A 16,758-nucleotide genomic window follows, 5' to 3' on the forward strand; every position below is an offset into this window, starting at 1 on the left:
GATGGAATTACGATACATAATGGTAGATATTGTAAGAATGGAGACAAAATAACATAATTGGATAAAATGAAGAGGTGAAATTGAAATGTTCAGTATTTTTGGGGGTAGGAAAACAAAGAAAAGAAGAGGAAAGGTCAGAAATCGAGCCAAAATACAAAGCTAGAATATAGAGAATGATGCAAGGATAGAAAGGAAAATGAATAATAAAATAAATTAAAAGCTGAAAGAGTGGTATCTTGTATAGAATAGAATATTTATGTCCGGGAGGAACACAATGTCAATCATTACACATTTTAAAACAAATACAAATACGTCGTCGACCAGTGATGAGAGAGCATTATTAAGTGAAAGTGTTACCCTGTGCTACCTGGTGAGTGTTGCCACATTAATCTCTTCAATTCAGTGATGCATTTTTACTTTGATTTTTTATGATATGAGACGATTTTATTTGCATTAGGAAGGATGTCGGGAGGTCAAAAGAATAATGGCCCAAGTCTTTACTAATCTAAACCCAACATATGTTTCTAAAGCTGTATAAAATTACCAAAATAGTAACCAGAATGAATAGGAAAACACGTCCTGGTACTGAAGAGATTAAAGCGTCCTTAGGTGAGGGGAATAACTGCTTCACACACCATGACAGTGAGCATGAAGACAAGGCCCTCGCAGTGGTGCAGGTGACGTATACAGTGTTACCTGGTGGTTAATTAACGCACCAGGTAACCTTTCCCTCAGTCTGCCAACCTCCTTCCTTCCTTCCTTGTTTTTGTGGTTCAATATTGGGTCTTGCTTTTTATTTGTACGCTTCGTGTGTTTGTTTGGTTGGTCTGTGATTGTTGTTGTTGTTGTTTTTGTTGTTGTTTTTGTTGTTGTTTTTGTTATTGTTGTTGTTGTTCTTTGTGATTGTCTTGTTGTTGATGTTTGTGATTATTTTGTTGTTGTTGTTTGTGACTGTTTTTGTTGATGTTTGTGATTATTTCTGTTTTGTTGTTGTTGTTATTTTAAAAGATGTGTCATGATAAAGAGCAATAAAAGAAAAAAATCGAAAAATATCCGCTGAAGATGCCAGTCTCTAAAGAAAATGGTCCAAAATCAAGCAAAAAGAAAAAAACCAAGCCCCTGAATATTTCGTTGTTGTCGTTGGTGCTGTTGTTCGTGTTGTTGTTGTTGGTGGTGGTGGTAGTGATGGTGGTGGTGGTGGTGGTGGTGTTCTAATTTCAAATATTCTGAATGTTCTGTCAGGCAGCACATAATGATTCAGTCCTCACGTATTATTGACAATCCGCCACGCCTTTTCACCTTTGTAGCGGCAGGAAAGGATTAAACAAATGAAATAAGTAAATGAAATAAAATAATAACTAGTCCTCCCTTCCTCATCACTCTTTTTATTCATCTTTTTTTTTTTTTTTTTACTGAAGCTAAAAGAACAAAATGAATAATAACTACACTCCCACACCTGACTTTTTGTTGTGCCACAATGAACAAAATGAATATATAATGGCGACAAGCGTCCACTCACTCCCCGCTTCCTGTTTCCTGCTTCATGTTGAGGTGTGGTGCAAGTGAGCAGCTCGACGGCACCCGCACTAATACCCACACAAACACTATAGGCCCACTTGTATCCGCTCATGTCCACATCAACACACACACACACACACACACACACACACACACACACACACACACACACACACACACACACACACACACACACACACACACACACACACACACACACACACACACATCCATGAAATATCCACATAGGTCACACATTTACCCACACATACAGGTAGATGAGCCTCTTATACATTCAAATATCCATACTATTATTATCCACACTGGTATTAACACAAATATCCACGCATCTCTCTCTCTCTCTCTCTCTCTCTCTCTCTCTCTCTCTCTCTCTCTCTCTCTCTCTCTCTCTCTCTCTCTCTCTCTCTCTCGCCGTCAACAAAGTGCTCTTAACTAACAATTATTAAGGATGACCATAGCATTGAACAAATAAATAATCACTCATTGTCTAGGTACACATATGCAATGGAAACACATCAGACTAGTGGGGGGAAGATTTTATTCATTATTTTATTTTCCGCGAGAAGAATCCAAAGGAGAGACAAAAAAGGAAAAAAAAAAAATGGGGCTTAAGGTCAAACAAAATTAATGCTACGAATGATAATTAAAACAACAACAACATCAACAACAACACCAACAATGCTAACAAACAACAAGAACAAGATTAATTATTACTCTGTGAGACTTTTTATTTTTTTTACACATTTTTGTTTTGTCTATGTTTATGTTTGGTATGGTGGCCAGAGAGAGAGAGAGAGAGAGAGAGAGAGAGAGAGAGAGAGAGAGAGAGAGAGAGAGAGCTAAGCATCCCACAGAGGGGCGTGTAGGTAAGACAGTGACAAGCAGGTAGTGGCAAGAGAGATGGCAGGCGGGGAGGCGGACAGGATAAGAGAAGCAGGTGGAGGAGGAACGAGGAAAGAGGAAAGAGGAGAGAGGGAATGAAGAAGGAAAGAAGGAAGAAAGTGAGTAACGAAGGAAGAAATGAAAGACGAGAACGAAAAGGTGAAGGATAAGAGAAACATGAGAAAGAGGGAGGAGTGAGAAAGAGTGAGGAAGAAGAAAGCAAAGAAAGGAAAAAATGAAGGATAGAATCACAGGTCGGTGGGAACGAAGAGTAGGAGAAGGAGGAGGAGGAGGAGGAGGAGGAGGAGGAGGAGGAGGAGGAGGAGGAGAGCTGCTTTATTCCTCCCATCTCTCCCTTCCTCTAAATCTACTGAGCCCGAGGACACATAGATATGCATAAAAAAATACATCACAAAGTGAAGGTAAAGACGTCCCGAGGAGGAGGAGGAGGAGGAGGAGGAGGAGGAGGAGGAGGAGGAGGAGGAGGAGGAGGAGGAGGAGGAGGAGGAGGAGGAGGAGGAGGAGAAGGAGAAGGAGGAGGAGAGTTGTCGCTTAATCAGTCAATCAAATCTCCCGTTTTTCTTCCCTTAAGGAATAACTATGACAAAAGAATTCATTATTTTTTTTTTTACCTTTTTCGCCCCTTCCTCCCGCTCTCCCTCCTTTCCTCTCTTATCTTTTTTTCTCCATTATCAGTCCAGTGCTCTCTCTCTCCCTTCTTCCTTCCCTCCCAGCCACCTTATCTCACCTCTCTCCCCCCAGTATCTTCCTATTCCTCCCCTTTTTTTATCTCTTTCTTCATTTTCTCCCTATCCTTTATTCCTCCTTCTTGCCTCCTTTATCTTTTTCCTCATCCTCATTCGTATCTTCCCCTCATTCATATTTTTCTTATTTGTTTCCTTCTTCCTTCTTTTCTTTAGGTCTCAATCCTCTCCTTTCATCTTTCTTTTCATCCACTCCTCTCCTCTCCTCTCTTCTCTTCTCTTCTCTTCTCGCTTTTCTACCTTCATGTTTTTATCTATCTCTCTGTTGAGTAAGTTATTCCATTCCACCTCGTTGTCATTCCTCTTGTCCATCCCAGATCATCCCTCAGGCTTCCCATCCCACCCACCTACACACCCATCCGCCCATCTACCCAGCCAGACCCACCTTATATCGCTCACCCACACACACGCCCGTCCCTCGAAGGCTGACTGGCTGGCTGGTGGTGTCTGGTATCTCTCTCTCTCTCTCTCTCTCTCTCTCTCTCTCTCTCTCTCTCTCTCTCTCTCTCTCTCTCTCGGTAGCGGGATAGCGGGATCGAAAGTACACCGCCTCTTCAAACTCCGCCACCGCCACCGCCACTACCACCACCTGCTTAAGATGTTGATGGGAAGGCTGTTTACCGTGCCCCGCTTGATTCATTCTAGGGAACAGATTTTATGTCCCCATTGTGAGAGGAGGAGAAGAAAGAGGAGGAGGAGGAGAAGGATTAGTAGTAGCAATAGTAGTAGTATAAGTAGTAGTAGTAGGAAAAGGAGGAGGAGGAGAAGGAGTAGGAGTAGTAGAAGTAGGAGAAGGAGAAGGAGGAGAAGGAGGAAGAGGAGGAGAAGGAAAAATGTTACCCATAATATTTTGTCAAACATTTTTCCCTTTTTTATCCGTATTTCAGTCTACTTATCTGCTTTAAGTATTTTTCATTTTGGATTTGTTTGCACTTTATTACCGTGCCAACTTTATATTTTTTTTTCCACAAACTTCATTTCTCCTACTACAGTTTTCCTTTGTATTATTTTTCCTCGTCAATGTTTCTCCTGATAATTTTTTTCCTTGACCGTATTTTTTCTCTTCTTTTATAGTTTCCCCTCATCCTTAATTCCATTAGAATGTTTCCTCACCTTTGTTTCCGTCTCATACTGGTAAAGTTTCCACCATCCTTACTTCCATTACTGTGATTTTATTGATTGCTACGTATTTCCCCTCTATAAACCTTCTCATTCGTCTTTATGTTACTTAAGTTTCCCATTTTATTACCATATTTTCTTTCATTTATTTCCATTTGCTACATGACTTATATTCCCTAAACATACTGACATACTCATTTTTTCCCTTTATCTATTCATGCACACGTTACCAGCAGTCATCCTTCATACCTTTCAGTTTTCTGTCTTTTTCTTTTGCTTAGTTTTTCAATATCATTAAGGCAAGGTCTGATAGGCCCTGTGTATCCAAATAACTCCTATGTAAGTAACTATGGAACGTAATGAGAACAACAGGAGGAAGAAGAGAAGGAAAAGAAAGGGAACGAGGAACTATGTAAGTCTATGTAACCAAGGAGAATAGGAGGAGAAAGAGGAAAAGGAGGGGGAAGAGGAGGACGAAGATCCATGTAACGAAATAAATAAATGTAGGAAAAGGAAGAAAGCGACGAGGATCTAGCAGGGGAAAGAGGAATAGAAGGACGAAGAGATGGTGGCAGTGTTTTAGGCGTCAGAAGTCTGTACCTTGAATATACAATGGTCGTCGTGGTGAGATTAGTGGTCGTGGTGGGCTGGATGCTTGGGCGTTGAGAGGAAAATGGGATGAACAAAGAGAGAAGAAAAAAAAAAAAAAGAGGATTTAAAGACTTACATGTTATTAAACAAGCCATTGTCTGAAGATCTTCATGGTTTTGGAAAATGTAACTTTTATTCAGGTACTCATAGGGGTGGTTGTTCCTCGCAGCTTGAGAGTGGAAGGGAAAGATTGACGTGATGACCCATTGTTAAATTAAACAAAAATTGGGGAGATGAGAGCAGCGTGGTAGATTAAAAGGGAAAATTAGATCCTTGACTTTTGTTATCGTCCAGAATAATTTAGTTTGAGTTTATATTTAGACAGAGGGAGGTTTGAAAGACGTAGCTGGATATGGAAAGTAAAGGAGATGTGAGACAGGTTGATTAAAAGGAAACAAGTAAAGCGTTTTTTTATTATAGTCGTGAATAATTTAGTCAAGTTAAGAAAAAGAGCGTAGACGAATTTAAGAAAACATTTTATAGGCAAAGAGAAAGGGAAGGACATAAAAAAAAAAAACATAATTGGAAAAAGACAGTGAACCCTCAGACCCCCAAGAATGAAGTACTAATGGAAGACAAAATGTGAGAGGGTGGTAGAGGGAGGCCAGGTAAGAAAGAAGGCCAGGTAGGAAGGACAGGTACAGGTGAGCAGTGCAAGTGAGCATAAGTAGGTGGTGGCAGGTAGTATTCCTTGCACCTGTTGCGTGACAAGGAGGCGTGAGGGGCGCTACAGAGGTGCAGGTGCTTCAGGATCGATGGTTAACTACTTACTTTGTGTGTGTGTGTGTGTGTGTGTGTGTGTGTGTGTGTGTGTGTGTGTGTGTGTGTGTGTGTGTGTGTGTGTTACTTTACTCTTATGCTTGAATGCTTGAGTTCTTTATTCCTTGTGTGTGTGTGTGTGTGTGTGTGTGTGTGTGTGTGTGTGTGTGTGTGTGTGTGTGTGTGTGTGTGTGTGTGTGTGTGTGTGTGTGTGTGTGTGTGTGTGTGTGTGTGTGTGTGTGTGTGTGTGTGTGTGTGCATGCATGTGTGTACATGTATGCCAAACCGTACCAAACATCAACCCTTAACATTAATAATAGGAACCATTAAGGTAAAAAGTGTAAAAAAAGAGAGAAAAAATCAAAAGTATCACATTAAAATGATTTATAATTCGAGAAGTAACATCAATAATACATTTCTATATGAGGTATAATTATATATAGATATATTATTACAGGTATAGTATATATGTATATATCATAAAGCAAGAATACAACAGCACTGATCATTATAACATTAAGTTGCCTCTGTAAATAGGCACTAATAAAAATAACAATAATAGTAATAATAATAATAATAATAATAATAATAATAATAATAATAATAATAATAATAATAATAATAATAATAATAATAATGATAATAATAATAATAATAATAATAATAATAATAATAATAATAATAATAACGTTTGTTCAGTCATCGAGAGAGTGACATCCGATCCTTCAGTGGAATGAATAATTAATGAGGATGAATAAGAAATGCCACTGGAGGGAGACAGCATCTTCTTAATTATCTCAGGGAACGAAGGTGAGGAGAGAGAGAGAGAGAGAGAGAGAGAGAGAGAGAGAGAGAGAGAGAGAGAGAGAGAGAATACCTAGTAACGCAAAAAAGCAGAGGGAAAGGCGGAGGAGGATGAAGAAAAGGAAGAGGAGAAGGAGGAAGAGGATCGGGAGGAGAAGAGGAGGAAGAAGAGTTGGAGATACTATTGAGCAATGGGATGAGGAAACTCCACTCAAGACTATCAATAACAGCAACAATATCAACAACAATAATGATAATAATAATAATAATAGTAATAATAATAATGATAATAATAATAATGATAATAATAATAATAATTTAATAGTAACAAGGGTAATATTAGTAATGGTAATATTTTAATGTAATGGAGGTAAGATCACAGACGGGTATGTGGAAGGGGAGGCGAGGCGAGGCGATGTGACGGTGGCGGCGAAGAGGTGTTGAATTCATTAAGTGTGAGCAGAGATGCCTTACTTACACCGTGCAGTGATTACCTCAGTATTCAGAAACGCTCTACTCTCTCACCAAGACTATTTCCCAAGGCCACAAAGATAATTAGATGGGTTCTCAAGAGTGTTTCTTCAGTTAATAATTTAGAAATCTGGTCACTATGCCTCTAGAACCATAAAAAAAAAACATCTTAAAATTCTCGTGTGAATATAAATAAAGCTTCTTGAAATAGTGGAGTCGAAGCACAGAAAAGTTAGGGAATACGAGCCTTAGTCTGACGGGTGCTTGAGGCGTCGGGAAGGAGAGGGGAAGGAAAGAAAGTCTGTGTGTACGAGTGTGCTTTGTATGTATTGCTTGTGTCTCTCATGTATGCGTTCATTTTTCTTAACATGTTACCTTTGTGTTCATTTTCAGTATCTTACTTCTTCATCTAATTGTTTTGTTATTTCTTTCTTTTATCATTGAGATGAGCGGTCTGGATTTTCTCATTTTTTTGTACTGGAAATGTTTTGATGGCCGTTCCTCGTGATACGTAGATGCTGTTTGTGGACTGTAGCACTTTGTTAATATGGAAATACTTTAATTTTTGCGTGTTCTGAATGATATGAACTGTGGCTGATGAAGTACTACTGTGTTAGTGTGTGTGTGTGTGTGTGTGTGTGTGTGTGTGTGTGTGTGTGTGTGTGTGTGTGTGTGTTTTCTTCCCATAATGTACAAATTAACATCAAACAACAATAAATATGAATAATCACACAATCTTTCCGGTATTTCACTGAGAAAAATAGACCTGGCTATTAGTGTGCGTATGCTGGCTGCAAGAGAGCGTAAGTAGCGTGTAAAGGAGTGTCGAGACTTTATAACAGATAGCATAACTTTCCTCTTCGCTGCGTCGTCCTCGCCCCGCCGTCAGCTAAACAAACACCTTATGGGAGGCAGACGAGGTACTGGATGCTACGGTCTTTGGTTAGAAAGGGATTTGTAACATTGATGGAAAAAAAACAAAGGTGTGCCTGTGAGCGCATGGGTGTGTACTCTCTACCACACTCACGCGCACACATGCAAACACACAAACACGCGTCGGTACGAGTATGTACAGTACACCTTGTTAATATATACACAGCTCAGTGTCCGCGGCAGTGAACAAAGGGACGTGGTGTTAAACATTTTTACTCTTCGTGGGGGGAAAATCTTCATGATAATGCTAATAATAAATATACTTCACATCGGTACATCAATAATAGTTATAGGTAAATGTAACGTCTTTTAAGTAATAATCATATAGTAACATCTTTACACTAAAAACAACTTAACATGTATCAATAAATACCTTTTTTATTATTTGTTTTATTCAACATGACATAATAACGGTATAGGGAAGCGATGGGGAAAAGAATGTTTATGTACATATACACTGTTCTTGAAGTGTGTACAAACACGTTCTCTTTCGTCAATTCTTTGTATCGTAGAAGAAAAATGTATTGTTGATAGGAAGTAGAAACCTTTATCTCTCGGCTTCCTCTGCCTTACTTGTATCCAACCAACTTTACCTCAAGATCACACGACGAGGAACAACAAAGAAATCGAAATAGAGCTCCGTTTTACTTGAGTTGTTTGGAAGAAAATGTTATCTACTTCTTTGCCTTTCCTTCCTCATCGAAGCAGTCTTAACTCAGATTCACACGACGGCAAAGGCTAGCAACAAACAGAACCATGAAACACAGCATCCTCCAAGATTGATGTTGTTTGAAAGAAATATTGCGATGTATTCCTTTACCATTCCAACCTTATCGAACTAAACCTCAGGATCGCACGATGATGAAGAGCAGCAACAAACAGAATGAAATATGCAACTTTATCCATTATTCATGTTACTGGAAGAAGGCGATAACGTTACTGTGAAAAGTTATATTGGGAATGTGTGTGTGTGTGTGTGTGTGTGTGTGTGTGTGTGTGTGTGTGTGTGTGTGTGGCTTTGAAGAATAATGGGAACAAGTTTCTGCTGTTGAAAAGAACAAATAAAAAATAATAAATTACATATAGAAAATCCGACACAGCAACAGCTCACAGTAGGAAAAAATGATAGTTTGTTATTTTCAAAATCCTACGCAGATTATTCCGTTAGTAGGCAAGAAACGAAAAAAAAAAAAACGAAAAAGGTGCCACCATGAATGCAATGTACTTGTGTAGTGTAAAAATAATGGACACGTTCAACTGACTGACTGGCAAGCTGGATGGCTGGCTGACTGGCTGCTTGCGTTGCTCGATGGCGAGAGAAAACGGGAACACGGTTGTCACAAGTGGTCAGCAGCAAGGCCGATATTGAATGACCTTGGTAAGCAGCGCTCGATCTGGACGCGACACACGCGGCCACACACCTCTGAACCTTTGTTTGGGTTTGTACTGCGTGAGTTTGATGTTGACACGAGGATGGGAGGAGGAAGGTGGGCTGGGACTGGCGAGAGAGAGAGAGAGAGAGAGAGAGAGAGAGAGACAGGGAGGGTTGGTTCGGTGAATAGGATCGTGGGCTGGTGGCTTGAAGGACGGTGGGAGGGAGTTTGAGAGCTGGGTTGGTTGGTTAGTGACTGGATGGAGGGCTGGTGAAGTGAGTAGGTGGATGAAGGATGGGAGAGAGAAAGGAAAGGAAGCAGGAACAGGGGACATGAGAAATAGGTAGATGTATTGATTAAGAACTTAATTATATGTAGTGCTGAATTTTTAAGCATCGTAGCATCTAGGCGATTGGCTGAGAGTGAGTGCTACTTTTTTCAACGCGAAACTACCTTGCAGCTAAATCGAACTCATCATAACGAGGCAAACATTCCAATCTCCTTCCCATTGTGTTGTCCCCCTTGTCATTAATCTCCCAGGGTTTGTATGGAGATTGTCAGCGGATCAGAGGACGTAGGACTGAGAAAAGCACAAAACACAGTGGGGTTGAAAGCATCACGTTACACTATAACTGATCACGACTTTGCCATAAATCCTCATGGTCTATTTGGATGGGTAGGAATGGGTGGGGGGATTGAATGAATATGAGTAAGGATAAACGAAGGGGATGGAGATGGATGGATAAATTGATGGGTTGATAGAGGGGCCAGGAACAGGGGTGCCACAAGACAGGAGGGATACCAATGAGAGTAATATAATAACATGTATGACAGTGCTCGTACGTGTGGCTATAATATATCAGTCACTTTTATCTCTTAAAGTTATCATAACGCTGTCCATAAAGTCGGAGAGACCATGGCTTTGTTGCTGCTTGTTTATCACCATCATCATCATTATCATCATCATCATCATCATCATCATCATCATCATCATCATCATCATCATTTACGTGTCATCATCGCCGTAACATTATAATTATATATATATATATATATATATATATATATATATATATATATATATATATATATATATATATATATATATATATATATTCATTCGTCCACATCCAGTGTTCGATTTATCGTCTTCGTTGTACTTAGAAGTTTTATTATGCAAGTATGTGTTAATATTACCTCCTTACATCCTGAAGGCGTCAGAGGAGGAGATGGAATACAAGGAAAAGACGGACGAAAAGGTGGAGGAGGACTTTTGAAATTCAGTGTAATTTTTCAACACCTCGTATCTTTCATATAAAACATTAATGGCTGAGAACTCATTGATTTATACATTTCCCTCATATTGTTTCTGCTTTCTTATGTTTGCCATTGCCCACAGAATTCTTTCACCTTTAAAGTAAATATACTGTTACTTATTTTTTTCTTTCATAGCTGATTAGCGCTTCATGTCTCTATGTCCGTGTTTTGAGTATGTAATGTTTCTATTTTTCCACCTTTACACTTAGGTACATCTTAGTAGCTTGTCTGTATATGTGTGTCCACTTTCTTGTCAATTTTCTCTACATCTGTCCTATCTCTTTCCATCATTCATTTTGTCACCCTCCTCCTGTCTTCATTTTTTTTCTATCTACTCGTTATCATTACTAATTCATATTTACTAAGTTGTCTACTCACACACACACACACACACACACACACACACACACACACACACACACACACACACACACACACACACACACACACACACACACACACACACACACACACGCTCACAGCACTATCAGATCATGTCAGGCCGTCGTGTGGAAGTTAATCCTTCATCTCACTTTCAATTGGAAGGCTCGCAGGTTAGACTGATCCTGGCACCAGGCTCAGGTGTGGTACTTCGGTGGTGTGGCCGCGAGACTCAACTAAAACCAATAATAAAAGAATATGTGCGAATAGAAATACATATGAAAAGGAATAGCTGCTTACAATTTAATGTCTAGCTCGTATTAGTTCTCTCTCTCTCTCTCTCTCTCTCTCTCTCTCTCTCTCTCTCTCTCTCTCTCTCTCTCTCTCTCTCTCTCTCTCTCTCTCTCTCTCTTGATCAGTGTTTTATTTGCATTTTACTCCTTATTTCTTTCCTCGCTTATATCTCGGTTGTCTTACTTTATATTCCATCATCATCATTATCTCTCTCTCTCTCTCTCTCTCTCTCTCTCTCTCTCTCTCTCTCTCTCTCTCTCTCTCTCTCTCTCTCTCTCTCTCTCTCTCTCTCTCTCTCTCTCTCTCTCTCTCTCTCTCTCTCTCTCTGTGTGTGTGTGTGTGTGTGTGTGTGTGAAGATTGACTATTTTAACTATTTTTCTCTATCCCTCTCGCGGCCACGCAATCTGTAGCACTGTTCTAAATCCGAAAGTGTTGTTCTTTTGTTTGTTATTTTCTGTTCCCTCGTTGATAACTCTCCTGTTATCCCTTCCCTTCTCTTCCCCTTCCGTACCTACCGCCTATTTTTTTTTTTCGGCCATTAATCTCTTGTTATTATATGAGTCTCTCTCCTTCAAAAATCATGAGAACACGCAAATAAAGAGTCATATATAGTAGTTGTGAGTTTTCAAATGTGAGAGGCGAGAGTGGTTTAATCTCAAGCGTTTACACACACACACACACACACACACACACACACACACACACACACACACACACACACACACACACACACACACACACACACACACACACACACACACATTGAGGTTGGGCTATTATAGGGCTGTTGTTGACTTGTCTTTTGTAATGTGATTTGTTTTTGTTTTTCTAATTTGTTTAGTAAATTAGTTATTTTTAATCTGAGTCTCGTTAAGTCTCCTCCTTCGTTATCAGATTTTTATTGACATGGAAATATTCCTTTCATATATTTCCTTATTCTTTTTCTTATTTGATTTTTCTTATTCTTTCACATTTATTCCGCCTTCATTCCTTTACAGCGGAAAATAGCTGATAGTTTTAAAAGTGATGATACAAATATTTCCTCCTCCTCTTCCCTTTCTTCCTCCTCCTTCCTATTCTCCTCCTCACTCACACCACCACCACCACCACCACCACCACCACCTCAGCAACCACTGCCGAATCTTCACAATTACAGTCTTTAAATATCACTATATAATTATAATGTAATGCTATATATGGTTGATGCAATAGTAAATATCTACCGCCTTAGTCTTATATGGCACTCTCCTGATATATTGCGTGTAGTAGTGGTGGTGGTGGTAGTAGTAGTAGCAGCAATAGTATTGGTGGTAGTAGTAGTAATATTAGTCGTAGTAGTTCCCTTACTTTCTTGAAAATTCTCTCTCTCTCTCTCTCTCTCTCTCTCTCTCAATATATATATATATATATATATATATATATATATATATATATATATATATATATATATATATATATATATATATCACCATTATAACCATCTTCCACTGACTACCAGAGCCTACCACCACTTTTACCATCACCACCACCACCACAACAACGGCGCATACAAACACACTCACGCCACATTATCTCGTCACCACAACATGCCACAACAAACAACTCAAAACACAACCACTTAATGAAATAATTATACATAGAGTAACAACTGCGTATGTATATATAGTAGTGATAATAAATGACACTGGTCATAATAGTAGTAATAATAATCGTAGTAATAATTATAACAACAAGGGTATGTAATAGTAATTATTAATATTAACAACAACGTGATAGTCTTTCTTTGTTTCTCTCTTCCTTTCTGATAACCTGTATATTATTAACACACCTGAATCACATGCCTTCGTCACACACCTGCCTCGCATACCTGTCCCACACACACACACACACACACACACACACACACACACACACACACACACACACACACACACACACACACACACACACACACACACACACACATCTGTCCAGTCTCCACACATGCTGCAGGGAATGAGAGGATTTACAGTAGTGACATCAGTACCGTCCTTTACTTGCCAGTTTATTTTTTTTATATTGTCTAGTTTGCTTAATTCATCTATCTTCCTATGGCTATTAATTCCCCTTTCTCGCCATGCCAAGATATATAAGGAACTCAACCAGTATCCAATACTTTCTCTATGTTTCTTAATCGCAGCATGGGAATGTAATATTTGATGCAAGGACAAAAATTAAATAACTGATTTTTTACTTCAAAGGTTAATAGGTGAAGTGTGATTGTCATAGTAAGGGGAACGGAACACGAAGATCAAGTTATAATATGTTTCCACGTAAGCGAGACAATGATTATTTTTCTTTATTCTATATTATAGTTCATGAAGCACCTGTGAATCAGAAGAGTTGAAATGCATAGATCTACACTTCTTTCATTTGACTCCCTTAACGGACCGTGTAATTTGAAGGTAATATGACGTGGATTTGTTTAACAACGCCTCCTAAAACAAACTAAGGTTCTCTGTAAATCTGTTTCTTATAATGATCTTTTCTTTATTACTGGTGACAGGGGCGTTATGTTGAAGTGGTGTGTGTGGGCGTGCTGATGGCTGGGTGAGAGGGCGGCAGGCAGCTTGCGTCACAAGGAGCCAGACGCGACATCCCAGGGGAGAGCAAGAAAAAGTTTTAAAATTGAGTTTCCCAACTTTGTAAGGCCATTGCAAGGAAGGGTAAAGGCTGTGACGGCGTGAAGACGTTAGTTAAGGTCAGGCTCTCTTTGGGGATGAATAAATAGAGTGAAACCACAGCGTGGGAAGACGTGGCAAGTTTTTTTTCTTATTTCACCTTAACTCTTCTTGGATCCTTCCTCTTGTTAGTAGCGCCGCTACTCGTCAAAAAACCGTAACTCTTTGGCTTAATTCATAAAATAAATGTAATATTTGGATAAAATTTCAATAGTATCATCAATGCCCAGCACTTATAAAGGTATGTCTAAATCAAAATCTCGGGTAGGAGTTGCAGTATTGGTTTCTTCAAAGCGTAAACGTGTAACTTTCTGCGCTGAGTTCCCGCTGCTGCTTGTCCTCCACGCGTCTTAAGACACTTTGAGAAGCCGCGTATCTTGTGTGTCTTTTTTTTCGCTTTTTTCTTTTGAGAGGCAGAATGCGTACCTACATTAATTTCCTCTTCTTTCTCCTCATCTTTGTTGTGCAGATTTTGAATATTTTTTTATTTATGTAACTTTCAATCTCATCGTATTACACATGTCTTCATGTTTATCGTCTTAATCGACCAGTGTTTAATTTTCCCAATGAACAATTGAAAATGAAGAAATAGGGTTTTTGGCCCGAACATCTAGTAAAACAGTATCACTTCAAGTCTCAAAGCTATGATGCCACGGCTGTAGAATCTTACTTAGATTTTTCTCAAACGTCTCATAATGACCATTGTCAAACAGCACATGATGGACTAGTTAGGTTTTCTTGAGTGTCTCTGCAATAAGTAACACGGACTTATCAAACTCTCACTATAATCCTGATAATGCCCTTGAACATTATTAAGTCATCAGTAAAATCTTGTCAGCATGTTTCAGCACAGTCAAAATATCAATTTTTTATAACCACACAGAAAATACACAAAGATTAAATTATGATACCATGCAGTTTTAGATAATCAGTAGAATAATAACATTTTTTGGAGTTGTCAGAATATCATTAAGATCACAGTAACACCTTTGAATACTGCTCATCTATATCTAGAAATGTGAAAACGACTTCTATGAAACCATCAACCTTTCAGTAGAATCATGATGTATCCTTGAAAATCCTGGCTATCGTCACCTAAGCATCATGAGAGAAATCGAATGAGAAAGTGAAGAGCTTCAAGAAAATAGTCACTCTTGTTTTGATTCCCTCTCACTCCCCTCTCTCTCTCTCTCTCTCTCTCTCTCTCTCTCTCTCTCTCTCTCTCTCTCTCTCTCTCTCTCTCTCTCTCTCTCTCTCTCTCTCTCTCTCTCTCTCTCTCAATGGTTAGTGCGGTTTCAGTTTTGTACTAGTGTTCCTGAATGACCGACCCGCCTCGCTAACTGGGCTACCTGTCTTCCCTACCTGACTGTTGGTTTAGTTGAAAATTGGCCCATTTTATTTTTAAATTGATCTGCTCTGAATTTGCAGATGTGATTTGATTTTTTTTGTATTTATTTAGTGTGCAATTTTTGACTGGCAATGTGTAGGAGAGGGATTAATTATGGCTTAGGTTTACGGGTATTCACGCGTCCGTCGGTTGTAATGTGTATTCACTCATGTATTTTAGTATTTTTTCATTCATTGGACCATTTACTATAGTCATTCACTTCTTTATTTGTTACTTAAATCATTTGTCTTTCTTTGACTCATTGGATCACTCACTCACTGTCACACCTGACTCATATATTCTTGTGACTCATGGCTTGACTAATCTTGACTTAACATATTGACTGAATTGTTGACTGACGCACCGATCTGACTAGGTACTGTGGAACCAGTGAAGGTAGCACTTACATATACTAAAGGGATTTAAACACTGAGTGAAATGAAACATTATAGGATTCACTTCACCTTCAAACTAGCCGCTTTATGAAACAATATCTTGAACCTAAGAACCCATAATTCGGTTATTCATTTGTATATTCTATTTGTTTTTCCATGAATCTGTATACGCATACAACACCCCTATTAACAATCATCATAATCATCATCATCATCATCACCACCACTCCCACCACTTAAGACCAGTTCGATTTCACCATAGTTCCATGAACCGGTTATGAGGAGTTGGGTTCAAAGGTTCAAAGGTTCAGTAACGTGTCTTACAAAGAGCTTGAACCTGCATACACTACAATATTATTATGAACAATCTTGTAATAACTATTCTACAAAAAAAGTAAATTATCATCTAGGATATAGACTATGTAACGTTTCCTGCTACGGGATCAAAACATTTTGTATTATTTTGTATTATATGATTTCAGTTGTATTGTATTGTATTGTATGTGACCTCTAAAGTTATACGCGCGATGCTGAAACCTGTGTGTGTGTGTGTGTGTGTGTGTGTGTGTGTGTGTGTGTGTGTGTGTGTGTGTGCACCCGGCGAGAGAGAGAGAGAGAGAGAGAGAGAGAGAGAGAGAGAGAGAGAGAGAGAGAGAGAGAGAGAGAGAGAGAGAGAGAGAGAGAGAGAAGCAGCAGCTTGATCGAGAAAGTGTGTGTGTGTGTGTGTGTGTGTGTGTGTGAGACGCTTTGCACTGTGTCGGTGGTTGGCACTATAGAAGAGCGTCCAGCCAGGCGTCCAGGCCGGCCGCCGCCGCCGCCGCAGGGGTCTGCTGGGCCAGCCATTCCCCGCTCCAGGCCGTGCTAGCGCGAGGCCGTCGCTATAACGAGGCTGAAAAGTCGAGCTGGTCGCCAGAATCGTGCTGGAAGAGGCCGTGCTTTTCTTTCAGGTGGCTCTTGCGCTTGTCGGG

At 39.4% G+C, this 16,758-nt stretch overlaps 1 protein-coding gene and 1 long non-coding RNA gene across 3 annotated transcripts in view; one reads left to right on the forward strand and one right to left on the reverse strand.

Annotated features, from left to right (window-relative positions):
* LOC123518554 overlaps positions 1 to 14,379 on the forward strand; it is a 33,152-nt gene extending 18,773 nt beyond the window's left edge. Inside the window, exon 3 of the long non-coding RNA XR_006678817.1 lies at positions 13,834 to 14,379. This is a non-coding gene — a long non-coding RNA (uncharacterized LOC123518554). The remainder of the gene's footprint in view (positions 1 to 13,833) is intronic.
* The window catches only part of LOC123518552 (protein tramtrack, alpha isoform-like), a 140,913-nt gene that overhangs the window by 13,290 nt on the left and 110,865 nt on the right, over positions 1 to 16,758 (reverse strand). Inside the window, exon 6 of one of the 2 annotated variants that reach the window (XM_045279389.1) lies at positions 16,466 to 16,758. This exon is cut by the window's right edge and continues 623 nt beyond it. The exons of the other annotated variant lie outside the window; for it this stretch is intronic. Within the exon in view, the coding sequence (XP_045135324.1) occupies positions 16,669 to 16,758 (90 nt within the window). The 3' untranslated portion in view covers positions 16,466 to 16,668. Of the gene's footprint in view, positions 1 to 16,465 lie in introns of those variants that run through there. 2 annotated transcript variants of the gene reach the window in all.

This window comes from Portunus trituberculatus, chromosome 44 (genome assembly GCF_017591435.1).
Source record: "Portunus trituberculatus isolate SZX2019 chromosome 44, ASM1759143v1, whole genome shotgun sequence".
NCBI lineage: Eukaryota > Metazoa > Arthropoda > Malacostraca > Decapoda > Portunidae > Portunus > Portunus trituberculatus.